The sequence below is a fragment of the Condylura cristata genome, unplaced genomic scaffold (assembly GCF_000260355.1).
Source record: "Condylura cristata isolate star-nosed mole 26May11 unplaced genomic scaffold, ConCri1.0 scaffold00020, whole genome shotgun sequence".
Classification (NCBI taxonomy): Eukaryota; Metazoa; Chordata; class Mammalia; order Eulipotyphla; family Talpidae; genus Condylura; species Condylura cristata.
In genome coordinates, this window is record NW_004567121.1 from 23382883 (window position 1) to 23410389 (window position 27507).

Here is a 27507-nt window from a genome sequence, read left to right on the forward strand (position 1 = left end):
TATCTACAATGTCCCAGACAGGTTCTATACTAATAAATTGCCTTGGGGAAAAAAAACTTTTACTATTACTATTCACATTTTGTAAATAAAACAACTTAATAAAGAGCACAGTAGCTAGAAAGGATCAGAATCTGAAAGAAAAAGGAAAACAACAACTAAAATTAATCTTTTTTTAAAGACTTATTTATGCATACAGAAACAGAGTACAGGCCAGAGATGCACGGGCATCACCAGAGGTAAAGGGAGGAGCAGAACATGCAGACTGAGCAAGCTGAATGGAGCAACGGGCAAGATAGGAGAGGTCTGCTACACCATGTGGGTCACCTCTTTGGTCTGGAATCAAACTTGGGCTGAAGCGGCTGTGGTTAGTTTTGTAGTGCTGTGTGTGTGTGTGTGTGTGTGTGTTTATGCATGTTTTTGTAGTGCTGTGTGTGTGTGTGTGTGTGTGTGTGTGTGTTTATGCATGTATACAGAGCTGGGGTACAGGCCAGGGGTGCAGGGGCCTGGAATAAAACTTGTGCTGAAGCGGCTGTGGGTGTGTGGGGTGGGGGGTGGTATTTTTATGCATGTATATAGAGCTGGGGTACAGGCCAGAGGCTGTGTGTGTGTGTTTATGCATGTATACAGAGCTGGGGTACAGGCCAGAGGTGCAGGGGCAGTGAGAGGATTCACCAGATCGACAAAGTACATTGCTAAGGGGAGCAGTGGGCAGGTCAGGAGAGATCTGACACGCCATGTCAGACCTCCAGGACGGGGATCGAAACTCATGTTGAAGTGGCTTTAGCTTCTTAGTCTGTGCTTTAACCCACTGCACACCACCAGGGAGGGCCCTGTAGTGCTGTGTTTTAACCCGCTGTACCACCAGGCAAGACCCGAGAATTAATCCTGAAATAATTCTAGCTTCAAGATTTTTGGCCCATGTAATTAATATACTAAACTCATCTTCAACATATTTAATGTAATTTGTCTCTCACTGTCTAATGTCTGCTTCTTTAGAAGTGAAGCAAAGTTTACAGCAATCTGTTGCAAAGAAAGAAAGCAGTGCTTCACTGACGATGAGGCATCCAACTACATGGTCAATCTTACTCTAATAGCTTATGTTTTCCTCTGGCTTATTCTTTTGGCTTGAATGAAAAGAAGGATGCATTATGTAGAGGTAGAATCTCCATGAATTTGCCCATAATCTCATCAAGAAAGAAAAAAGTGACTTCCATGACAGTGAGGGGAAAAGTATCTGTACTCTAATATGATTTAAATATAGATCCTTAAATGCACTCAAGCCCAAAGTTTACCATCTATTGGTCTTAGAAGATAAGTTCACAGCTAATCTCTTGCTACAAGACGATATACTAATATGACACCTAAAACAAACAGGTTTTTTCACTCACCTGTGCCATCAGCTTTTGATTATTAGGATGGCATGAAATGCACTGCAAAAAGAATGCAACAGTTGCATTCTCAATTGCTGTCCTCTGTTGAGTAGTCAATCCTGTTGTAGCAGCAGAAGAAAGAGAAGATGATCTTGCACTGGTTTGTTGGGCACTTAAAATATGTCCTCCAGAGGTGGAACCAGAGTGACATAATAAAAAAAGAAGTGCTGTCCAGAGAGGATTTACTTCAGACCCACCAAGCCAGTCTTTCATAATGTGGCTATTGCCAACTTCTGTCAAAAACCTAAGAATAGGAGCAACAAGGTCTGCAGTAATAGGCATCTTACTACACTGTTGTGGAACATGATGCCGCCTGAGTTTGTCCTGGGAAATATCTATTGACTGAGCAATGCTTTCTGAGTAAGAAATGTGACTAAAGCAGAAACTAGCCAAGCTCCTCACAAGAAGTGAAGGCAAACCTGAGTCCAATAATTGCTTGATAGCTTCTGGAGATTGGGAAGAGGAAGCAAGTGTTGCCAAATGTGATTCACTTAGTGCAAGAGGTGCCTGTGCATTTTTAGAGTCATCTGTTAAAGACGCACTAAGGTCTTGCTTTTTGCTATCATCTGTCATGGACAGTCTGTGGTGACACTGCACAGGAGGAGGAGTAATTCCCATCCAGCCCATGAGCAAAGAAAAATAATTTGGGTGTATGTGACACATTGAGCAAAGTAGACTGTCAACAGCTTTCTTCAAAACCATATTGCAAGGAAGAGACATGGACCAATTAAAAAGTAACCTGAAAGAATAAAAGATAAAAAGTTAACTACAAATACATATACATATTGCTATTATATGTAATATTATGTTATTATTGTTCTATATTATATGTCATATAAAGAAAACTCACACTATTTCAAATGTTTCTAACAGATCAAACGATGAGAAAAGTTTAGTTGACCTTAAATATTATGAGATAATAAAAGACTTCAGGAAAACATATATTATTTAAGTATTTAGATAGATTAAAAATTAGAGTAGACTTATAAAATGAGTACAGAAAGCCAAGAAATCTACATTAAAATTATTCTACCACTCTATGAGACCTCAAAAGATATCACTGAAGAAACAAATAGAAACTTATAAATAACAAATGTTTAAAGTGGACATAACAGATGTCTTAAATTTATGGTTACAAATCAAAAACTTTAAGTGACTTCTACTAGTGTATCTTGAATTATACCACCTGAGATAGATTCAAATATAAAAAATGACAAAAGAGAGTACAGCAGGACAACTTTTCATGACCCACAGACCTCTTCAGAAATAAAAACAATTTTCTGCTAAGGACTTAGCCATTACCAGACAAGTAATTTCAACAAAGCCTTGGCTGACTATAATGAAAACAAGTGGATTTAAAGAAACCGCTTGTCAAAACAGCAACTCAACAGCTACCTAGAAAGTACTATGAACAAATACAGTAAATGGTAAACAGTTTACCATTAATTCATGGTAAAACCTGTCTAAAGTAGTTTTTCAAAATATCTAGCTATAACTTTCTTCTATAAAAGTTACAGTAAAGATAAAACAACAGGTAGCCAAATTTGCAACTGAGAATGAACATGAACACAGCAATTTTATACTGAGAAAGTCAGGCAATTAAATTAACCTATTTTCTTAAAACAAAAGATTAATTAAATGTGTGTGGTATGTCATTTCAAATCGATAGCTTATATCATTCTACCTACTACTGTCAGGATATTGTTTTTATCCAATAAAGATGTGAAAGTTTTTCATCGAGCAAAACCCTAAAGTGGTCTAGTGGGGGGAGAGGCGTGTTGGCAGAGGAGGATTTCACAAATTATACTTACTCAAAGAGTTCTCGGTCCAGCAGTGCTGGCAAATCATACTCTACAAGCAGCTCATAACTATGCCATAAAATTGCTGCCACACAGTGCAAGTGAGAAGGCGATGGCATCAAAAGGCCATACTCTACTGTTGAAGAGTTAGGGCACATGTAGCTCATCCTGCCACTTCTCTTCATAGCAGCCACTCTTGCTGAATCACTGACCCATTTTAATAAGGCCTGAATTCTTAAAAAAGAAAATGAATTCAAATAACCAATTAAACCTCATTTGACATACAATGTGGATAAATGTAATCAATGCCACGTAAGCACTATTATTAATGAAGATAATATAGCTAATAATCTTGAAATTTAAATCTAAAATTAGAGCGCAAAGGAATTAAATAAACAACAAGGAAACAGGAGCTGTAGTTCTCCCATAACTCCATCAAAGGTAACCAATGAAAATGTTTTAGATAATACAATTAAAGGTCATCAAAACCATACTGAAATTTTTGTTCACTTCCAATTTCTAATTTGGACAACAAGGCATTGCCTAGGGATAAAAGAAATGGATAGAAAACATACTACTATTTAATCCCTGTCTTTACTTCGAAAGACTTAAGGATAAAGTCCTAGAATTTCAAAATAAGAAATGAGTAAGTCAAAGTAAAGAAAGTAAGGACAAATTAGAGAAAGGAAGTGAAGTAATGAAAGGCAGAGTAATATTTTCTGTCCTTAGCAAGCTATATTACAAACAATGTTAGTTCTAAAATATTTACATTTTTAAAAGTACTATCAACAATAATAAATTTTATTAAATATAACTAATAATCGTAAAATATTTAATGAAACCTATTGGAGAAAAAAACTAACACTGTTATATATTTAACTTCTTATTATTCATTTCTGCACAAACTCCTTTTTGTCAAAAAAATTTCAATCAACTATAAATAGTTATTATAAGATTATTTATATAAAGAAAAAGTTTACTTTAAAAATCAACCTACTTAGTATTTGGACCATGCTAAAAATAAATTTACTTGTTAAATATCATTGAAAAAAAAACTTTAAAGATTCATTTTTATTTATTTCTGCACGTAAGATCTGGGATGCAGACCAGAGGTATAGGGATGAGAGGATTCACCAAAGAAAGAGTGAGGAGCACAACAGGCAAATCTACTGAAATACATTGCTGAAGGGAGCAGCAGGTGAGACAGGAGAGGTCTGCTGCATCATGTGCATTAGCTCCCTGTCCAGGGATTGAACTCATGCTGCATGAGTTCAATAGCTTGATAGTGCTGAGACTTTAACCCCTGTGCCACTAGTAAGGCTCTTGATTAAAGAATTTTAATCAAGATAATATGATAGCGATTGGCCTAGAATAAGTAGTATTCTACCAGAATACTATCATGATTAAGTAACAATAGATCCCAGTTGCTTCACTGCCTGGTGCTCTCTTCCATACATAGGTCACTTATCTCACTGCTATAGATCTTCTCTTATGAAGGATACTGCTCTATCTTTCCAAATACCAGTGCACAAAGCCAGACTTAGTTAATGTGGCCTCTTTGTTATCTAGCACAGGGACAGTCATATAGTGCTTACTCAGTAATAACCTATAAAATGACTATGTACCCACCCTAAAACCAATGATGTAATAAATAATGAAATCAGAAATCATTAAAATAATAAAAAGATCTCATAAAAAATTTCATCAAAATATTAAATTATAGCACCTAAAATAAAATCTCTGACATATGGCATGTTTATATCTCTGACATATGGCATGTTTATATTATTTATAGTCAGCACTCCATAAATATGTTCTTCTGATACACATCATTAACACTGTTCCTTAAAAATTTATCAACACTAGGTGTCGCAAAAGGCTAAAGCGCAGGACTGCAAGCTAAACTTGGCTGCTTCAGAACGAGTTCGATCCCCAGCCCCAGAGGTGACCCACATGGCGTGGCAGACCTCTCCTAACTCGCCCATTGCTCCCCTCAGCACTCTACCCTATCAATCTACCTGTTCTGCTCCCCACACTGTCTCTGGTGAATCCTCTCACCACTCGTGCACCTCTGCCCTGCAACCCAGTTCTGTATGCATAAAAAAATAAACTTTAAAAAAAAAAATTAGGCCCTCCCTGGTGGCACAGTGGTTTAAAGCACAGCACTAAGAGGCTTGAGTCACTTCCACATGAGTTCGATTCCCGCCTGCCCCGGAGATGACCACATGGCGTGGCAGACCTCTCCTGACCCGCCCGCTGCTCCCCTCAGCAGTGTACTTCTTCGATCTGCCTGTTCTGCACATCCCACTCTGTCTCTGGTGAATCCTCTCACCCTCCGCATCTCTGGCCTGTATCCCAGTTCTGTATGAATAACTAAATAAATCTTTAAAAAAAAATTAATCAACACAAGCAGGTTTCAACTATTTGGAACCCTGATCAATTCTGAGGTAGGAGGCACTAGGAAGAACTGTTAGTAAAACTTATATAAAGTTATTTATAATGAAGATCACTATTTCACTGAAATGTTCACATATTTACTTGGTATGATAGGATTTCATGCTATGGGAGGAAGCAGGAGAAAGAAGGTAGAAAAGCTAATGAAAGCAATCAATATTATAAATAACCAGTAATAACAAGAATCAAAATGAAAATTTTAATTATCAAAATTATACTACATATATATGCACAGCACTATTATTTGTAACAAATTACAAGTAACATTCAACACTGTGTGATTGTGTATATGTATGTTCTTAAGTGATAAAAAATGATATTATCATATACCTGTCTTTTGTTCCAGGATCCTGAGTAGTTCCAAGCTGGTAAAGAATATCTATTGTAGAGTCAGAAGAGAGTCCATTCAGTCTTCCAAAAAGTAAGGGGCTATTCAAATCTTGCAACAGAAAAATTAAAATTAAAAGTTTGTTAAATAAGCAAACAGGAAGGGAAGAAATACTCAATTTAAGTTTAAATTATTCACTAAAAGTAAGTCTTGAAAACCACAATAAATTCTAAAGATAATGAAATCTAACTGAAATTAATTTCAGGGACAAAATTAATCACAAATACAACATTCAACTCACAAGTCCTTTGCAATTAAGTACAAGTTAAATAGCAAAGTTAATTGTCACCTGCAGGATCACTGCCTGATGCAGCACAGTTTCTCAGAAGAATGTCTATCAGCTTCAGGCCAATTCTAGTGGACTGCAGTCCTATCTTTACAAGCACAACTTCAATATTAGGGGAATGCATGCCACAGTACGGAGACATCAATAAGGCAGCACAAGTCTGTAGCAGATTAGCAGTAGGTGCAGCTGCGCTTGCCATCATTCCTTCCAGATCACTTATGTGAGTAAGGCAATGATGTAATAACCGTAACCATCCAATGCTGAAATACACAACAGGAAAAAAGCTTACATGGTAAATTTGAGTTGCTCACACTATTTCAGGAGAAAAACAAAATGTCCTCTAGATTACTATGCTGTGTTTTGTAATAGCACCAATTTATGTTAAAAAGAAAAAGTTGTAGTGCCCTCCCTGGTGGCAAAAGGAGTTAAGTCACAGCACTATCAAGCTATCACCAGCGACCGGAGCATGAGTTTGATTCCCAACCAAAGAGCTGACCCATATGGTGCAGCAAACCTCTCCAGTGTGGCCTGCTGATACCTTCAGCAGTGTTTTCAGTAGAACTGCCCATTCTGCTCCCCATTCTGTCTCTGGTAAATACTTTCAGACCCCACAACTCTGTGTTATACCCCAGTTCTTGTATGAAAAAGAAAAGAAAAAAAAAAAAAAACCCTAGAAAAATAAGTTTTATTAGAATATTACAAGATCCTAAAAAACTTAAACACATAATAACTTTCCCCAACACATAACAAAAATACTTATGTGCTAATCGCATTTAGGAACTGAGGGCTTGCATTGTATTTCAACTGGCCAAGAAATGTGTGTACATGTATGAATTTGTATGTATTCATGTATGAACTGTATAGAATGTAGACTTCCAAAACCAGAAACTCATGGCAATTTAAGTATAAGAAAGAAATTCTAATATTTGCTTCAAAAACTTCCAATAGAATCAGCCTAAAAAATTTGAAGACATCAAAACAAACTCATGGATAAATATAAATCATTGTTTGGATAGTTTTTATGATTTAAATATGACTATTCTGCTGGCTAGCATTTAGGAATTACCATATATAAGATTAAATGTCTAGCACTATAAACCACTGTATGATCTAGAATTGACTACAACAAAAATTCAGGAATTATTACATTAGACTGCAACCCCTTGAAGGCGAACTCATACCACAATAAATTCTATATAAATTAGCCTCAGGATTCTGCTACTACAAAATTCTTTTCTCTAAAATACCCAAATATGATATAGTATTCATATCTATGAATCAACGAACTTCCTAAAACATACACAGAAAAAGAAACAATAGAGTAATTTTAGAGCAAGCTTTTTTTTTTTTTAAGAATGAGAACACATACCTTGTTTTGGATACCTGATCTTCAGATGGAAGGAAGGGATTGTTAACTGTTGCTGAAGAAGTAGTACCAAAAGCAGTGAGGCCCAGTAATTTAATCTGTGAAAGGCCTAATGTGCTGGCATCTCGTGGACGATGGAGTCTAAGGCAGACAGCAGAAGCTACTTCAGCCTTCACAAGCTGAATTTTTATGTAGGTCAGACCACTTGTGACAACAGGGGTAGACAAAGGCAGCATATTTACCCCATCTGCACTGACTTCAACAGAGACTGAAGATGGGCAGGCTGTAGTAAGAAATAATTCAACAATTACTATAATAGTAAGTTAAACAAATGTCATAGTTTAGTAAAAATGAGTAAATCAACATCTTTCATTCTTATTTATTTACATAAATATATATTCCGTTACATTTAATCATAAAATTAAACCTAAATACCAAATCATATTCCATCACTTTCATGATACATGATTCTGGAGTTACAGTCCAAAAAAATATGAAATCCACAATAAAATAAAAACTACACTTAAAAAATATCTAACAACACACCCTGGTGGTGCAACAGGTTAAAGCACAGCATTATGAAACTAGCCAAAGCCACTTCATAGGTTCAATTCCTGGCCAGGAAGGTGTCCCACAGGGAGTGGCAGACATCTCCTGACCCGCCCACTGTTGCCCTCAGCAGTGTACTTCGTCGATTTGCCTGTTCTACTCCCCAATCTGTCTCCGGTGAATGCTCTCACCATCCCTGCACCTCTGGCCTGTACCCCAGTTCTGTATGCAGAAATAAATGTTTTTAAAAAAAAAAAGATGTTTTCTCATCAACCCATCATCTGACCACTACCATATTACACTGATTGTTATTTATTAATTTATTTTTTTAAGATTTATTTATTAATACAGAACTGGAGTACAAATCAGAGGTGCAGGGGCAGTGAGAGACTTCACTAGAGACAGAATGGGGAGCAGAACAGGCAGATCAATGCAGTACAATGCTGAGGGGAACAGCAGGCCGGTCAGGAGAGGTCTGCCATCATGTCCAGGGCCGGGGATCGAACTCACATTGAAGCAGCTGCTGCCAGCTTGCAGTGCTGCATCCTAACCCCTTGAGTCACCAGAGAGGGCCCTACTGCACTGATTTTAAAGAGAGTTAAGAAATTGTTTGTGCCTCTAATTTGTTTTCCTTTCAAAATTTTATCAAACACCTAGACTTTTTTTTTAAATCATTTCCTGTTAAAATTCAATGAGGCCCAAAATAATACAAATGGCCAATCTGCTATAAAATTATTTTCTCCTATATAATAAAATATGAAGTTAATATAATCAAATGTGTCTATCAAAAGTAACATTTGACTTTTGACTTTAATTTCAAATCTTAAATGAGACTGAAGACCATTACTGTATGCCAATTACATTCTAGATTTATAATGAACTTGACAAGTTACATCAACTCTTATCTTCATAGCACTGAGATAAATACCATTCATCATTACACAGGTTGACAGTTAAAGAGATTAATCCAAATTCACACATAAACAAATGGTGTATTTCTATTCAAGTTCAAGTGTAATTCTAAAAACTTTTTCCACTGAAATACATTTTTCTTCAATTGCCACTCTAATCCAGTAATAAAATCAAAATGTCTTGTTAAGTACATGCACACTAGGGGAATATTCAATTATTGTTTTTTAAATGAACAGTATTCGCCTAATATTGTTCTCAAATACATGAGCATTTAAATTCAATCACACTTCAAAGTTGGTATTTATATGATTCACTTATTCTTCAAATAAAATTTCTTCTTTCTTTTAGAGCTTAACTTACATTGGATGTAACTGCATTTAGTTGCTTTCATCCTATCTGTTTATCTAAACAGCATGGATTTGATAACTAGAGTATAATAATCTAATCTTGCAAATAAATTAAAAATTTATTCTTCTAACTATGACAGGAAGCTATTAAATTTCCTAAACTTCTTCATCTAATTAATGACATTTGATAGCAATAATACAACAATTTTAATAATTCTGCAAAAACTTTATACTCAAAGAAACAGGGGTCATCAAAAATGGAAAAGTTTTTAATATTTCTTCATGAATAATTCTATAATTTCTTCAATATTTTATTCAATACAAAGCATCAAATAAATGACCCCAAAGTATTACAAAATTTAAAAATAACACTCATATATTCAAAATAATAACTTCAAAATACCACAATAAAAATTATTTATAGATTATCTTATGGTGGGAAAGGACAAATCTTTGATAATTTCATATTATAGGTGAGGACTGAGCTAATAACACTAAAACTGTTATCTATGGTTGTGTAAACAAACTCATTTGACCTTAACCCTATGTATGACTTCATAAATACAAGGGGCAGAGGGAGGTAGAAGCACAGTAATATATCATTAGAATATACTTGTTTGGGTTTTAACAATCTTTTTATCTGAGGGAATAACCATGCAAATCATTTGATGAGAAGTGATCTGGTTAATATTAAATATTATACTAAAAACTTCAAAATTAAGCAATCTGGAATTGTTTGAAAGTGTATCACCAACTTGTTAAATATTTTTCTAAATTTTAAGTGCTTCAATAGTGCAGATTATTTCCATGCTGCTTATTCACAAAAGTATAACTCACTAGCAAGAGATGCAAGGTGAGGTTGGATATGAATCTCTTTAAGAAGCACTGCTGCTGGAAGATGTATTGTAAGGTCACACCAAGCCTCCTCAGGCAGAAAGATGTAGGACCAAGCAGCAGAACGAGCTCTTCTATGGGGCGGTGTAGCCTGTAAAAGCACCTCAGCTGGTTGAGCAGTAGGACTGCTAGATGTGATTGTACCTATGAACGATATTTTAAATAAAAGAAAAACACAGTAAGGCATCAAAACTATTCAAACCGTAATTATATCAGCAAAATTAAAGGTATGAGAGTTTCAATGAAATAAGCCAGAAAGTAAACAAGAAACAATGGATGCTTTCATTTATAGGAGTAAAGTAGAAGAATCAAACAGAGAATCACGAAAAAAAGTAAACTATAATAAATTAAACATCAAAATCAACAGGCAACCATAAATCAGAGACATTCTGCAGAGGAGGAGAAGGAAGAGAATCAGAATAGGGGTGGGAAGGAATAAGGGGCTATGGTTGACGGTGCACGGGTGAATTGGTGGTGGTAGGAATTTTACAGGTACAACACCTGAGAGCATACACTGTACCAAAATGAAGAATGATGTAAAAAATATATAAAATAAAACTGAGTGTCTGGTGTTATGAATGTACTCAGCAAGCACAACATTATTTGTCACAATATTTACAAAACATCCAGTTAAGAGACATGGTGGCAAGATCATGTTAACTGCTGCCTGATTTCTTTATACTCACATGTCAAATGAAAATTAAAGCAGTAAAAAGCAAATCTAGTACAGTAATTCTGCAATGATAAGTAGAAAACAATGTCTAATAACATCCATCAACTTAACAATAATCACATTATTCTAAGTTGTCAACATTCATGAGTTGGAAATAGGAAAAAAATATATAAAGAAATTATGTAAACCAGAAGAAAAAAAAAAAGAGTACTTATCTAAATCTGAAGCTTCTTACAGAGAAAAAAATTATTCAGTAAGAAAGAAGTCCTTTAATCACACTGACATTCACAGTAAAAATTGACTTAATTAAGAAATTTTCTATTATTTTCATAAATTGTGTTTCTATTTCAACTCAAAAATAAAGACAAACTTGATTTCAAAAGAACTATTAAAAATTTGTTTCTAATCAGAGCACTGTAAGCACTACTATCTATAAAGTTGTAATTAAAATATAACATGAACAATGGATTTTGGCAACTGTGATTCATAACAACTAATAAACTATATAAGTTCATATTACATTAATTCATACTTAATGGCTCTTACCCAAGGGAGCAAAGTTATGGATCCCTTCTGCATTGTCAGGCTCAGAAGCTAGTATTCTTGTTTTCAAAGTGCTGTCAACAGCTTTATTTGGACCAGAGTCAAGAAATTTCATAATAGTTGATACCATACTTCTTGCAGTGTTTACAATAGCCCTTGTACTAGTAACCATGTTGTTGCAAATAAGCTGAACACCACCTAAATTTACAAAGAATACAAAATGAAAGTTATCTTTAGATAGTTAAGACATAATGAATTTTCAAATTATAAATTACTGAGGACACAAAACACCAGCACATAATTATAATTAAATGACGGTTTTAGAATTGTATCTTACCCATATCATGGAATGCTTTCAAGGCGTCACTGGTATCCAATACTCTCAAAATAAACCACAATAAAGGTTCAGATAATTGGCAAGTTGCAAGAGAGCCCTAAAAAATATAAATATACATTTTAATTATATAATAGTAACTATTTCTTGTGAACTGGGACAACTAAATTTCTTGTTGAATGTAACAGTCTATTACAGGTAACTGTCAAAAAATAATCTGGGCCCTCCCTGATGGTGCAGCAGATTAAAGCACAGCACTAAGAAGCTAAAGACACTTCAGTATGAGTTCGATCCCCATTCCGGAGGTGACCAACATGGCACTACAGACTTCTTCTATCTTGCCCTCTGCTCCCCTCCCTCAGCAGTGTATTTCATCAGTCTGCCTGTTTTGCTCCCTACTCTGTCTCTGGTGACTCCTCTCACCACCCCAGTACCTCTGGCATAAATAGTAAATAAATCTTTTTAAAAATAATCCTTATGGCCCTCCCTGGTGGCGCAGTGGGCTAAAGCACAGCACTGAGAATCTGAAGCTGCTTCCGCATGAGTTCGATTCCCACTTGCCCCGGAGGTGACCACATGGTGTGGCAGACCTCTCCTGACCCGCCCACTGCTCCCCTCAGCAGTGTACTTTGTCTATCTGCCTGTCCTGCTCCCCACTCTGTCTCTGGTGAAGCCTCTCACCGCCCCTGAGCCTCTGGCCTGTACCCCAGTTCTGTATGAACAAATAAATAAATCTTCTAAAAAAATAAAATAAAATAAAATAATCCTTATTATAATGAATTGCTAAATACAAATATATGTCAAAATAACTTAATAACTCTTCTCTAAGTCAGAAAGTTAAATGACTTCTCTGAACTCAGAGTAATTTTTAAGGAAACTGTCTTTACCTATCTTAATATGCTTTTATTTGGTTTTCCACTAGACAAATCTTATTTAAAAATAGATCCATCTCAAATTGTACCTTCTAATCAATCTATACATGCAACAGATATTTAAGAAAAAGACTCCTTCAGAAGTTGTTTCACAATCTACATATATGAAATTATAAATGGACCTGAAGTTAAAATAAGATTTCCATATAATTTCAAAATATATATATATAAAGTAATAATAATCTAATCTGTTTTTCCTTTTACCCTTACCCCTTTTAACTGAAAGAAAACATTAGCCTGAAAAAACACATTAAATTATCAAAAGTAGTATCAACAGAGAATGTTTTTTTATTCAACTACTATATTTTAGGAAAAAAATACTTATTTCTCAGGGAAAAAATCTAAAATGTTAAATATTTTATCTTTAAATCACTATAATGATTTTGACAGTATCAATTCAAGGACACTTCACTCTCCAACTTCCCTTAATAATCTATTGCTTTAACCTACTGGTATTGTTCATTTTCTAACATTTGATATGAATACTCTATCTCTGTCCTTATACAATGTTCTACTCAGTTGCCAGAAACAAGTTAAAGTTATTGCAGTTGTTGCTGGTTTGAACTTACTTGTCTACCCATATATCCACAGGCCATGTAGGTTAAAATTGGCTGAAGCATCATGTGAACTGTAGAAGATCTTTTACTAAGGGTTGTCAGTATGGTAAACAATCCATCCCCAACTGATATCGCATCTAGTCCACCATGAAAGTTTTCATGTTTAGTGAGATGTAATCCACTTGCCCCTAGTTTAAATAAAAAGATTACATATTTTTAAAGTGTAGAATTAAAAGCCATTATTAAAATTAAGAGGTTTAATAGCCAAATCCCCTGCCCCCCAGCCCACACACACGCAAAAACGACTCCAACAATACATAAGTTATCTACATAAGGTGAAACAAGTGACCAGGGCTTTTCAAAAGCTCGTGTTACACCACTTCACTTCTATGAAAAGATCTACATTAGTACCTGTTTTTGCTAACAAAAGGAAATCTGCAGAAGGTATATACTTTTAAATCAAAGGGTAAACGGCAAAAACAGCATTTAGCACGTATTTCCCAGCTGCTGTTACAGGGACTGCATGAATCCAGAACAGCGAGAGTAGTACCACCAAGCTCTCTTGCTGGGCATTCCTTCACACACTATGTGGTTATTATCCGACTGTTAATATGGTCAGTGTTATTTTGGGGTTTATGTGTTATTTGATATGATATGTAGGTTATTTTGTGGTTCTAGGAAAGATCAAATATTTTCCATGTAAATATGTGGTAACTGCTTCTTTGCTTTACAACATTAAGGCCTTTGAAAGTTAGAGATTGTGAAGAAAAACAGATATACATATACCTAGAAACTAAAATTTTATCCTAACAATCAGTAGAGCATGTTTTACAAATTCCTTTTTACATGAGATACTTTGATTACAGCTAATTATGGAATTAAGGAAAATCAGGCTATCTATCAACAAGGAAAAAAAAAATACGTGCTATTCTGTAATTCTACTTTAGAACACTCCAAACTCCCCGCCTATCAAAAAATGATTTCTCCTCCCCTTACAAAGAGAAATGCAACAAAAATATATCAGGAACAGATTTTGTCACAACGTCAGATTAATTAAAAGAATACAACATTTAAAAATTCATGCAAAATTTCTTATTTCAATTTCACTATCTCTTGAAGTAGTCATATAGAAGTGTTCACTACTCAAGTTTATTCTTGCTAAGTTTATAACAAAGCAGCTTTACACTAAGGTAAAAAGAAAAACAAGTAAACTATGAGCCTTAATAATACCTACCAATTATCATTGCCATGGCACTGCTATTACACAGGCCCAGGGCTGACAGAATCTGACTCATTATCTGCTGGTTGGCTAATACCAAGTCAGCAACATATGCAGGTGATCCGTGAACACTACTACTGCTTCCACTGACGTCTTTGCCCCCTGAGACTTTTTCTTCATCCGAGACGCTGTCTGTCGTATTGGCAGTCGCAGGTGCTCTTGCACTATATTCCCTATTGCCTGAAAGAGGCAACTGTACTAAAATGTTGACCAGTTTTAACAAATCAAACATGAGTTGATCTCTTGTCATTTCACCGCAAACTGCTTTTGCATCACCTGGGCGAATGAGGTTGGCAAAGAGTCCCCCAAAACATGCTCGAGCACCCACCGAGCTATCTGATCCACTTCGAGACATGACTTTGTCTGAACAAGTAATATAGTGGTGTACTAAAAAGGTGACAGACTCTATCACTGCAGAAATAGTACTAACTGAAACAACTTCAAAATTCTGCTCCAGAGTGAATTCTAAGAGCTTTACTTGGGCATCAAGAGGTCCTTGACCAGTCTGGAAAGCACCCCTGAAAAATAAAGAGAGAAAATCATAAACTCAACAGCATAATTTCCTGTTATTAATTATTTCATCTTGAAGTCTTCCTGACTTATTATGCCACCATTTGGTACAAAAGCAAAAATTACTACCCTTCCAAATAATAAACAAAATGACAGATAAGTCAAAGAGATAACTCTAAATCTAAAAAAATTTCGGTATCACAAGGCACTCCTCATAACACAATGACCTCTGGTTTGCCACATCTTCAAACACAACTGATTTTCATTTTTCAAAAATTAGGATCCAAACAATAGTTCTTGTATCAAAACTGAGTAACTTCAAGTTCTCTTTATGCCTTAAACATAGAAAAGTAGGAATATCATCCCCCAACTAACATCAAAAAGCCAAATAATTATAAAGCCGTCATATTTCTGAACCCGTCAGAGCTGACATCACGGGTAATCAAAAAGTCTGAGCTCCATAAAAAGATGGTATGTTCAATGAGATAGAATGCAAGCACTGGTTTTTCTGTGGTAGAGCTGGGAAGAGAAGATACTGGCAACATAGCATGCTAATAGTTCAGCAAAAATATGTAACAAAGTGTTAGATGCTAAGTATCCAAGGGTGATAACACAGAACCCTTGGTATTAAAACCTGCCCACAGATAACTTACCTTCACCATCACCATGACCACCACATACTATGCCCTATAAATGAATTCCATTTGGCTATCCCTGACTTACATACTTGACAACAAAATAGTAACCAATTCATTACCAATTTGGACACAAGTGTAAGTAATATGCAAATCTAGGATTTAGAAATGCCCCCTGAAGTGAGGGTAGCATTGTGATACTGAGTACATAAACCTGTGAATCTAATGCTAACTACAGCTGGTGTCCAAATAGGATTAATTGTAGGATACCAATTGGTGTCATTACCAGAGAATTGGGGCTGGGGAAAAAAACACTATGCATTAGGCACTAGAGAAAAGAGCCCTCAAATAGCATCATCACTAGTGGCAGTTCTAACTCTATCTGTATCTCAGAACAATTTAAACAGTTTTAAAGTAAATTCCACATGAAAGGTTTATAGTAACTAAGCTATGAAACCACTAACAGCAAGCAGAGTTCTGACATACTTTATTCCTTTTATACTACAGAGTGTTCCAGGACCTTAGATACACAAAATTAAATTTAAAAAAATCAGGAAATTAAAAAAATCCTTAATTTATGCTATTCCACTGCTTATATTGTTCTTATATAATTTTTAAAAAAAAAAGGTTAAGGGAGAGTTTGAAAAATTACATACTAGCTCTACATTAGGAAATGTATATGCATATTTTCAAATTTACCTTTCTGTTGATAGTATATGAATCAATTTGAGCAAAAATTCACTGAATATCTGAGGACAGGTTGAAGAAAGATGCACTTGTAATCGGGTAAGAAATTCTTGCATAGCTTGTGTGGCTGTTGGGCCAACCTGACAAGAAATAAAACTTCAATGAAAATTGTTTACTGATACCATTCACAGACTTTTCATTTAAAAACTAGCAAATGTTAAGTCATACATTGTACTATTAGAACTTTTCATCCAAAACAAAAAATACTACAGTGATAGAAAACCAATAAATTTCTTAGGTGTTGATCTATTTGCTTTATATTGAACATTAGAGATTCTACTTTCATTTTTCAAGTATGGTTTACAGAATCTTATACTATGTTTATTTAAATTAATATCAAAAAGGGCCTCACTGGTGGTGCAAGGGGTTAAGTCTCAGCACAATGAATAAGCTATTGGCAGTGACTGCAGCATGAGTACAATGCCCAGCCAGGGAGCTGGCCCGCATGGCTCAGCAAACCACTCCTGTCTGGTCCAATGCTCCCCTTAGCAGTGCATTTCAGTAGATCCGCCAGTTCTGCTCCCAGTCTTTCTATAAAATCCAACTCTTGCATACACATAAATAAATAAACTTAAAAAAAAAAAAAAAACTTGTATGAAGGACACAAGAAATATCTCTGTAACTTGTTCAAATATAGAAAGAACATTTCACTGATTCTTAGAGAACCTATTAACTCTTCCATTACAGAACAAAACAAGTCAGATTGAGACAGATTAAGAGACCCACAACAAAATCAATACGTCAAAAAAATAGAAGAGCAGTACTAAAGTAAACAAGGGGTGAAAGGAGAGCTTAAAACACACACACACACACACACACACACACACACATCCCATACCCATTCATATTGAATTACTTTCACAAATTTCTATCTCATCAATGAAAGAATAACTGAAAATCACAGACTATGCTTAAAATGCTTGCTAACCCTTCTACGTATTATTTCATTTGATCCTAATTTGACAATAAAACTCTGGGGAGGAGGGGGTCCAGAAAAAAAAAATGCAGCATAAGTTCTGTTACTTTTTGGTAAACAAAATATTTAATAATATAAAATGATCAACTAGGTGAATTCTCAAACTTGATTGTAGAAATCATGAAACATGGTAATTTATTAACCTGTTTAACTATTGTTATTACAAATGTAATGAATTGCTTCCCTGACTTTTAGGTTTTTTTTTTTACTTTTAGTTTTTATCAGCATTTTAAGTTATCCAAAATTAATGCCAAAAGTGTATTATCTACATAAAAATCCAAAAGAAACTTACTACCTTTTAAAATTCAGTTTTAGTATAGTTATTACATAGTATTCAAAATATTTTATTCCAATGATACACATTATCATTTAGTAATTTAGCAATAAAAATTTTACATATGTAGAAATTAATTAGTTGCTTAAAGATACAACATTTAATTCAACAGTCCTGATCTGCCACAAGTGTTAGCTTTCAAAGTCATATACCTGTGGACTATGTTGATTTGTTCCATGTGGACTAGTCCCAGAAAGAAATTTCACTAGCACATGAATCAGGTTTGGATCTGAAACCAACAGATGGGCAGTACTCTCCTGAGTTCCAATGACACTGCTGGAACCAGCTGTAAAAATTTTAAAAGAGCTCTGAGCACATGGAACCTGGGTCAGTGAGAATACAGTATTCAAAACAATGTTCAGTTTCAAGAAAAATTACTTATTCCTAAGAGTCTGTCTTTACAAGATTCTGAATCTCTATTGTATTGCTTGAGACTCTTTTTTTATACTGATCTAGCTCAGATCTCCTGTCTCCTAATGCAACTGTAAAAAATACAGTTTAATATACATCTTAACTAGTATACAAAATGACAAAGAAAAAAATGTTTAATGTCTTTTTGATGAGCTTAGTCTAAGTAACTACCCCTCCATTCTAAAAATAATCACCTATCTACTTTACAAGTAAATATTAACCCAGTTTTCTAAGATAAATTCATGAATAGTCAATTATTCATTTGTACAAATCAGCTGAAAAAAGAATGTTTCTGTTAATTGATATACAGGCCAACAACAATAGTATCTAATTGAAGTTAAATCTACCTTAAGTATCTTTAGTTAAATCTATCCTTAAGTATCATATAGTGATTCTTTAGATCACATTTTTACAAAATAAATTTCAAATGAAAAAATTATCTTATGATGACAGTGATTTAAATTACTATACTTATCAATTTAACAGAGCCCTCTAGTTAACAAAATTAGCTCTAAATAGAATAGGGAATGAAATCTACCACCTGTTGTCATATTCTACAGAAAAAAAAAATGAACATTTTAATTCATAAATGGTTAGTCCTTATACTCCAATATGAACTTCATCCCTATCTCACAACAATCTTAAGAAATCCATAAATAAATGTGAAAAGAAAAACCAACAAGTACTGCAGAAGACACTACAGGAGAATAACTTACTAACTGTGGGAACCATAAAAATATGTATTTTTTTTAAAAAGCACTAAATGGGGGCCCACCCCGGCGCAATGGATTAGGTTGCAAGCTGGCCACAGCCACTTCCAAGCAAGTTGGATCCTCAGTAACGGAGGTGACCCACATGGCACTAAAGGCCTCTCCTGACTTGCTCACTACTCCCCTCAGCAGTGTACTTGGTTGTTCTGCCTGTTCTGCTCCACACTCTGTCTCAGGTGAAGCCTCTCACCAACCCTGCACCTCTGGCCTATACCCCAATTCTGTATGCACAAATAAATAAATAAATCTTTAAAAAAAAAAAATACACTAGGGGCCCTCCCTGGTGGCGCAGCCGGTTAAAGCAGAGCACTGAGCAGCTAAAGCCACTTCCACATGAGTTCGATTCCTGCCTGCCCCGGAGGTGACCACATGGCATGGCAGACCTCTCCTGACCCACCCGCTGCTCCCCTCAGCAGTGTACTTAGTCCATCTACCTGTTCTGCTCCCCATTCTGTCTCTGGTGAAGCCTCTCGCCGCCCCTGAGCCTCTGGCCTGTACCCCATTCTGTATGCACAAATAAATATTTAAAAAAAAAAAATACACTAAATGTTTAGGTCTAAAAAGGTTCAAAATTTACTACCTTTAATTAAATGAAAATAAAGCATGGTGTTGAATGAAGAGACTAGAATCCGAAAATAAAGCAATTCTACTCATGTATAAAGCTTTTTTCTATTCAGTGTATAAAGCTTTTCTAAATGACTTATAATGAATAAGTCATTTTTACTGCAAATGTAACTTAAAAAGAATAACAAACCAACATAAAATACCAATTAACAGTTAAATGTATTCACTGGATATCTACTGTGAACAATTATTTTAGTAATATTAAGTTTTTAGAATGGAAAATATGATTTGAACATAGGATGACAGCTATCTAAGAACATTTACATTTTCAAAGTAAAGCAGCACAAAAGATTAGATCAGAAGAAAAATATTCAATTATAACCACATCATATTTAGAAAAAAATTTTTTAAGAACATGATAGATTATAAAGCATGTAACAGAGGTTTAAAAGGACAAATAGATTTTATAGGAATAAAATTTTGAACTTACAATTAAGCTGCATGTTTGTCATGAGCGTTAGACTATGAAGGACAAGGCACCATGTCCGAAGCAAAGTATTTGGGTACCAAGCCAGCACTGTGAGAAAACTAGTTATTGATGCTATAAGAAAAAGAATATGGGAAAATGATTTTACTCAGAATAACTAAGTATTTACTAAGCATTAAAAATGAAAGAATTTTCTAAAAAAGGAGTTTTTTTTTAAATCAACTTGCAATCTAGAATCCTAAAACAGACAAATGAAAAAGAGTTTTCCAATCCATGTGAATGAGACATGAAGAGTAAGTAACATTTTATGGCTAATCTTAAAGTCAGTACTTGACACACAGAATTATGCATCACTACTATAAATTTATCTTCTCTTCTAAATCCTCACAATTTACAAAATTGAAAACAGGGTATGAAGGACTCGATTTAAAAAGCAAAGCAACTTTACAACAAAATCGCTAACTAAAACAGACACTTGCAAGGCTCAAATAAGAAGCACTGTGGCAGTCTGAGAAGCAAAAAAAAGTTATGCAAAATGAACAAATATAACAACTTTTCAGACAATGCACTTAAAATATTCTTTGAAAAAAGACAGATTTTTTGCACACAGGCATCTGAAAATACATCCACAGAATAAGTTTTCAGTTCTCTTTCACCCTAATTAAGTCAGTGAACAAAAATTGCAAAATACTCTATAAACTTAATCATAAAGTATTTATTACCATAATCATTTTCTTTCTAATTATTTATAATACATTAACAATTTGCAGTCTAATAAATATTACCTTGATTTAATGAAATGACAGGTATTCGATTAGCATTATATAAAAATATGTCTGCCCCATTCTCTTTGTTTCCAGATGAGCTAGAATTCAGACTCAATGTGAGCCACAATTGAAGAAGTGATTCCAACTGGAAAAGAATGAAAATTAATAGGAAAAAAAACTTACCTTTCATAATAAGTGCCACTTAAATTAAAATGTTATGTATGACTCCTATAAGTAAATTATTTTTCTATCACATACTTGTGTGGTTACTTCAATAAGCTAACAAGTCAAAACTCTTAATGAAACAACATTTAACTGAATTAAAATTCACCTAGTGGAAACGCATTTCTACATTAAAACGAGTGATTAAAGTCATTAAATCCAAAGATGATATATCACCATAATTAAAGAAGGAAAGCTTAAAATCAAAATTACAAATGAACTTTCACTTAGGAATGTGCTTATCAAAGTATATCCAAATTTTTTCCATCTAATAAAGAAATCACCCCTGCAATAATAAGTAAAAATAACACTTTTCCTTAAGTCATACCTGAACATGATGGACTTGAAGCATGGAAAAAAGTTTGTTGAAACATACATTTAACATCGGGACAGATGATAACTGTATAATAAGTTGGTTGGATTGGTTTGCTGCTTGTAAACCCCCTAGAAGTGAATCATCTGTTCCAGTGGGAGACTGTGATACTGAAAATTAAACACAATTATGATTTTCTACCCAAAATATCAGGAGGTTAGCTAGTAATAAGTGACCCACATAGCGAGGCAGACCTCTCCTGACCCATCCGTTGTTCCCCTTAGAGGTGTACTTCATCAGTCTGCCTGTTCTGTTCTCCACTCTGTCTCTGGTGAATGCTCTCATATCCCCTGCACCTCTCACCTGATGCATAAATAAGTAAGTCTTTAAAAAATAACACTTTTTCATTAATTAGGATATGATGCGATAAACTCCCTGACAGCTACATTAACTTCATTAACTTCACAAAAACAAAAGAATAAATAATTGCACTTAAGATCATTAGATAGAAGTACTTTGTTCCCCCCCCCCAAGTTCCTGATCTGTTGTTAATCCTTATTTTCCATTTTTTTAGGAATTTAGCAAGGAAGAGGTACAATATATTTAGCTCACTCAGACCCACACCAGAAATAAAGTTTAAAAATATATCCTTGATAACTAACATCAAAATTAATTAAGTGATAAATCATTCATATCTGGGTCACCCTGATGGCATAAAGGCTTAAGTCTCAACAATATGAAGCAATCTGCAACTAGTGCAGCATGAATCTGATCCCGGCCCTGGACCTGCCCAATATGGCGCAGCAGACCTGTTCTGTCTCTCCTGCTGCGCCTCTCAGTACAGTGTTTCAGTAGACCCACCTGTTCTGCTCACTACTCTGTCTCTAGTAAATCCACTGGGCCCCCCCAGCTCTGTATGCATAAATAAATAAACTTCTTTAAAAAGAGGCAGTGATATCATTCATATGTATATTGTAAGGATCATAATTTTACTCACATGTAGGAGAAGTATTTGTTAATGCCTGTAAAATAGAATCTGCTTCCAAGGTAGACATCATTTTCAACATAAGTTCTGCTTGCTGCTCGAGTCCAACTTCCAGGCGAGCATCTAAAGCTATAAAAAATAATTAGAAGGGGGAAAAATGCTATTTGATAATTATTACATGTGTCCTATTTCCTATAATAAATACTGATATCTAAACCTAGAGGATGAAGAGAATGTCTTCATGAAACAGCAGTCTAGCAGGCTACCAGTCAAAGAAAGTTACAGCATCTATACAAAGGAATTCAGATATGCATGATGGTTTATACTGAGAGGCAGATCAAACAAATAAAGTAATGGTAATGGAAGCAAGTAATTCACAGATGATGAGAACTAAGTTCCTCATGATTAGAGAAAACAGACACATATATGAAAGGGAGAATACTAAAATGATTAGCTTACAAAAAGATGCACAGATATGAACTCACATCATTCTAGACTGAGAGACATATTTTGTGTAGATATACACAAAATACAGACACCCACACCCACACTCATTGTCCATGATTATTTGTCCGCCAAGAGAGTACAGAAACATCTACCAACCTAGCAACAAATATATCTAGCAGCCAAATCTTGAGATTTAAATCACACTCTTTGACAAAACTGTTTGAAATATCCTTCACATTGTAGAAATGGCTGTGTGCCAATGTGGAGAAGAGAATGTAAAAAATGAGCCAGATAGTAAGGAAGTGCTCAAAGAGGAAGGGAAATCAAAACAACAGGCAGCACTGAAGGAGATCCAAATGGTAAAATCTGGCAGAATTTGAACATTGACTTTAATAATGGTAACAATGTAAGTGAACTTAATGTGAAGAACCAACCACTTAAAAACAGTTAAATGGTAACTCTTACCTTAATTCATTTGACCTCAAGAGAAACAAAAAATTGTTTTAATAAATTACATTGCATGGAATAAAACAGAAAAGCAGAAGAAATACTAACTCCTTTTTCAAAAATAATAATAATCTCAAATGCTATCCCTCTATCCTACATAAACACACAATAAATTTTTTAATAAGGAAGGAAAAAATTAACTTCACAATGGAGAAGATACGCAAATACCTACTCAACAAGTAATGCAAGTTAAAACCACCAGTAGAGGGACAAATGAAAGTCACTAGCCAACTAGTAGCATGCAGTGAGAACATGAACATTACTTTTCTGTGACATTTCTGACAGAAGATGCATGCCTATTCTCATGTAGACATGGCATACAAACTCAAACTGAGGGACATGCTACAAAATAACACCTGTAATCTGCAAGAGCATCAACATCTTGAAAGATAATGCTAAGGAATAGTGTCAGAAAGAATGACTGAGGAGACTTGAGAACTGAATGCAATTCATGGTTTTGTAATGGACCCTTTTGCATAAATTAGACTAGTTAACACATCTTTAAAGATACATCACTCAAAGAAAAGAAAATGAAGGTAAAAATAAACACATGGGACTACATAAAACGAAAAAGCTTCTGCACTGCAAAAGAGACACTAACCAAGGGGGGAGGAGGGGAGACACCCTACTGACTCGGGAAAAATCTTTGCACTCCATACAATGGATAAGAGACTGATCACAAAGATATACAAAGAGCTCACAGGAATAAACAAAAACAAAGCAAACAATTCAGTCAAGAAATGGGCAGAAGAACTTAAAAGACACTTCTCCAAAGAGGAATTGCAAATGGCCAAAAGGCATATCAAAAAGTGTTTTTAACACCCTTACAATCAGGGAAATGCAAATCAAAAACAGTAATCTACCACCTCATACAAGTGAGAATTGCACATATCAAAAAACTAACAACAACAAATGTTGGCCAGGAAATGATGAAAAAGGAACTCTCCTACATTGCTGGTGGGATTGCACACTGGTACAACCGCTATAAAAATTGTATGGAGATTCCTCAGACTACTAAAAATGGTAATTCTACTCTTGGGAATCTACCCAAAAGGCAGAAAAACATTAATTCAAAAGGATACATGCACCCCTATGTTTATCGCAGCACTATTTACAATAGGAACAAACTGGAAGCAGCCCAAATGCCCAAAATTAGATGACTGAAATCAAGAAGATATGGTATGCACACGCAATGAAATACTATTTAGCGATCGAAAAGATAAACTCATGCCATTCACAGCAACATGGATGGAGCTAGATGATCATGTGGTCAGTGAAATAAATAAGAAGGAAAAAGAAAAATAGCAAATAGTTTCAATCATAGGAGGAATATAGAGAAACAAACAAAACATTACCAGGAAAAATTGTATTATTATTACAACACAAAACACAACAAAAACAGAGATGAACTAGAGATACACTACAGGGGAGGGGGAGAAAGGGGGATTGGAAGTAAGGAGGGGAAAATGTGGGAGACTTTGGTGATGATTGGGGGAGTGGGGAAGTAAACATTTAAAATGAATAATAATGTGAATAGATATATAAATTTAAAAGAAGAAGATGAAGATGATGATTACTGGTTACAACTGCTGAAACTTGAATGGGAATCTGAGTGTTAGTAGTAATGTTATTTTCCTGATTTTGAAATGTGTTTCTTATTTACTTTATGTAGACTAATATATTTTGTAAAACAAATGAAACAAAACAAAAACTTAACATCACATCAGCAAGTCTTTGGGTTATACTTGCAACTGTTCAACAAATGCAATTGTTTCAATTATATGAGGAAAAATTATGTTTTTAAGTACCAGCTATATATATGCAAAGACAGTATTCAATGTTTTCATTTTGTTCACACAAAAAAAAATACAAGTCTATTAATAACAAAAAGAAAGCAAAATTAACTCAAACTGCTGGCAATTCCACACAATTCATGAATGTATTTTGCTACCTATAATTTTGAAAATTTAGAGTCAGACCACAAATGGAAGCTCTTCCAAACTAAACAACAGACATACAGCACTGACTGTCACTCATGGCTCATCTGTGATACTCTCATAGCACACATTTCACTCAATATCTTGAGGGATAAAACATATGTTAAGTTTAAGACACTTACCCTGAGATACTGAAACACTAACTGTCTGTGATCCATTCTTCTCTGTGTTTGCTGGTGGCTTTGCAACAGGTATTCCAAGACCCCCAATGTAAGGGTTGTAATTGTATGTGCCATAATCAGCACCCCAATAGTCATACCACGTACTGCTTATGGGCTTAAAAGAATGGAAGAAAAATTATAGTTTGTTTTTGCCTCATCGCTCAGAATGGCACATTTTACATGATCAAAAATCAAATAGGGTCTCAAAATAAACAGTCTCCCATCCATTAAATTCCAAAAAAAATACTTTATATGAAGTGTGGCAACAGTGTTCATTTTACACCATTTTACTAAAAATACCTTAGAATGATGCAGCTAGATAGAATCCTTAATTAATGATGTACTTTAATGCTACTCCACTGGTACTGTAAAAACAGCATTGTATAGATAACAACTTAATACATTTTGAGTAAGCTGAATAATGAATTATATTTGGTGATATGGATACTTTACTCTTTGATAAATCAAAATTATAAGATGAATTATTATAATTGCAAAGAATACTCTTAATTTGCCATACCTTAAAAACTTTGGCTGCAAGAGGATCCTTTTCCAAATCAATATCTAAGGGATCAATGTCAACTTCCATTAGATCTTGAAGTAGCTCAAGATCAATTTCTTTATCCTTTTCCAAAGAGGCAAGGGGAGGAGCACCTACAAATAATTGGAAATTATGTTACTGGTGGAGTACATAACGTAAAATTTAATATATTGTTATTTATAGGTAAAGTTATTCACTTGCACATCGCATTTTACTGATATAAATATCTTTAAATTTTTACATTTGACAATCAAGCATTAGTAAGAACACAAATGTATTACTCTCTAACATACAAAGACAAACACCAAGGTAGTAATATTTGGTTTTCTAGGGGAAAGATCATGAGATTACTCCTTATTGAAAGAATTTACATAAACTTTGCAATTAAAAATAACCATTAACCATTTCCAGAATAATAGTCTTTTTATTACCTCTAATATACAAAATCACTACATCCAATATTCTAGGAAATGATATCCATTATTAAATGAAAACAATAGTTTTAAGACTGCTATTTGGCTTATTTTTCTATTACAAATTAGAAATTATTTTTGTCGCCATTTCTTAACTAGCCTTCTACGACATGCAACCTCAACATATATTTAGAGAATGTCTAGTAAATGTAAATCTATAACTAGGGTTTGATCATGAGAAGATTAATAAACATCTACCCTCCAATAAATTAACAGAGGGAAGCCCTCACTGGTGGTACAACTGGTTAAAGCACAGCACTACAAAGCTAACCACAGCCACTTCACAAGTTCAATCCCCACCAGGGAGGTGACCCACATGGTGAGGCAGACCTCTCCTGACCTGCCTACTGCTCCCCTCAGCAGTGTACTTCGTCGATCTGCCTGTTTTGCACCCAACTCTGTCTCTGGTGAATTCTCTCACCACCCCTGCGTCTCTGACTGTACCCCAGTTCTGTATGTACAAATAAATCAATTTTTTTAAAAAATTAATAGAGGGTAAGGTGGGGGTGCAATATTTAAACCAATAAAGTTTTTATAAGAAATAATCATAAGTGTTATGGCCAAGCTCCAAAGCTGTTAGCAGTGATTGGAAAAGTTTCTTGGCAGAGATGGCACGCTTTACCTGAATCTTAATTAACAATTCATCGGTAACTAACAAAAGGAAGTCGATTTTAGATAAAGGGAATACTTGATAAAATAAATAAAATCATAAAGACCTAAGATAAACAGCTGAAAATGAGGAGTGCATGAGACATATACAGGGTAGTAACTAAAACAGACTTGAAAAGCAAGAATATATGCCACAAAGGACTATGTTAAGATATAAATGTAATTTAAAATGTAACTTTAAAAAGGAAGAAAACCATAGACAAAAACTTCTTAAAGAACAAGTGCCCTTGATATCATCCATAGTCTGT

The 27507-nt window shown here is 34.6% G+C and overlaps 1 protein-coding gene across 1 annotated transcript in view; it reads right to left on the minus strand.

The window, feature by feature from the left end:
• The window catches only part of BIRC6 (baculoviral IAP repeat containing 6), a 176847-nt gene that overhangs the window by 54808 nt on the left and 94532 nt on the right, over positions 1-27507 (minus strand). The window contains exons 38-55 of the mRNA XM_004686308.2: positions 26097-26230; positions 25538-25691; positions 22477-22593; positions 21495-21649; positions 20963-21089; positions 20181-20291; positions 18098-18231; positions 16588-16715; positions 14699-15261; positions 13477-13652; positions 11979-12075; positions 11645-11839; positions 10369-10569; positions 7727-8006; positions 6361-6617; positions 6014-6122; positions 3242-3463; positions 1389-2169 (exon numbers count right to left, since the gene is read on the minus strand). Of these exons, the coding sequence (XP_004686365.1) occupies positions 1389-2169; positions 3242-3463; positions 6014-6122; positions 6361-6617; positions 7727-8006; positions 10369-10569; positions 11645-11839; positions 11979-12075; positions 13477-13652; positions 14699-15261; positions 16588-16715; positions 18098-18231; positions 20181-20291; positions 20963-21089; positions 21495-21649; positions 22477-22593; positions 25538-25691; positions 26097-26230 (3941 nt within the window). The remainder of the gene's footprint in view (positions 1-1388; positions 2170-3241; positions 3464-6013; positions 6123-6360; positions 6618-7726; positions 8007-10368; positions 10570-11644; positions 11840-11978; positions 12076-13476; positions 13653-14698; positions 15262-16587; positions 16716-18097; positions 18232-20180; positions 20292-20962; positions 21090-21494; positions 21650-22476; positions 22594-25537; positions 25692-26096; positions 26231-27507) is intronic.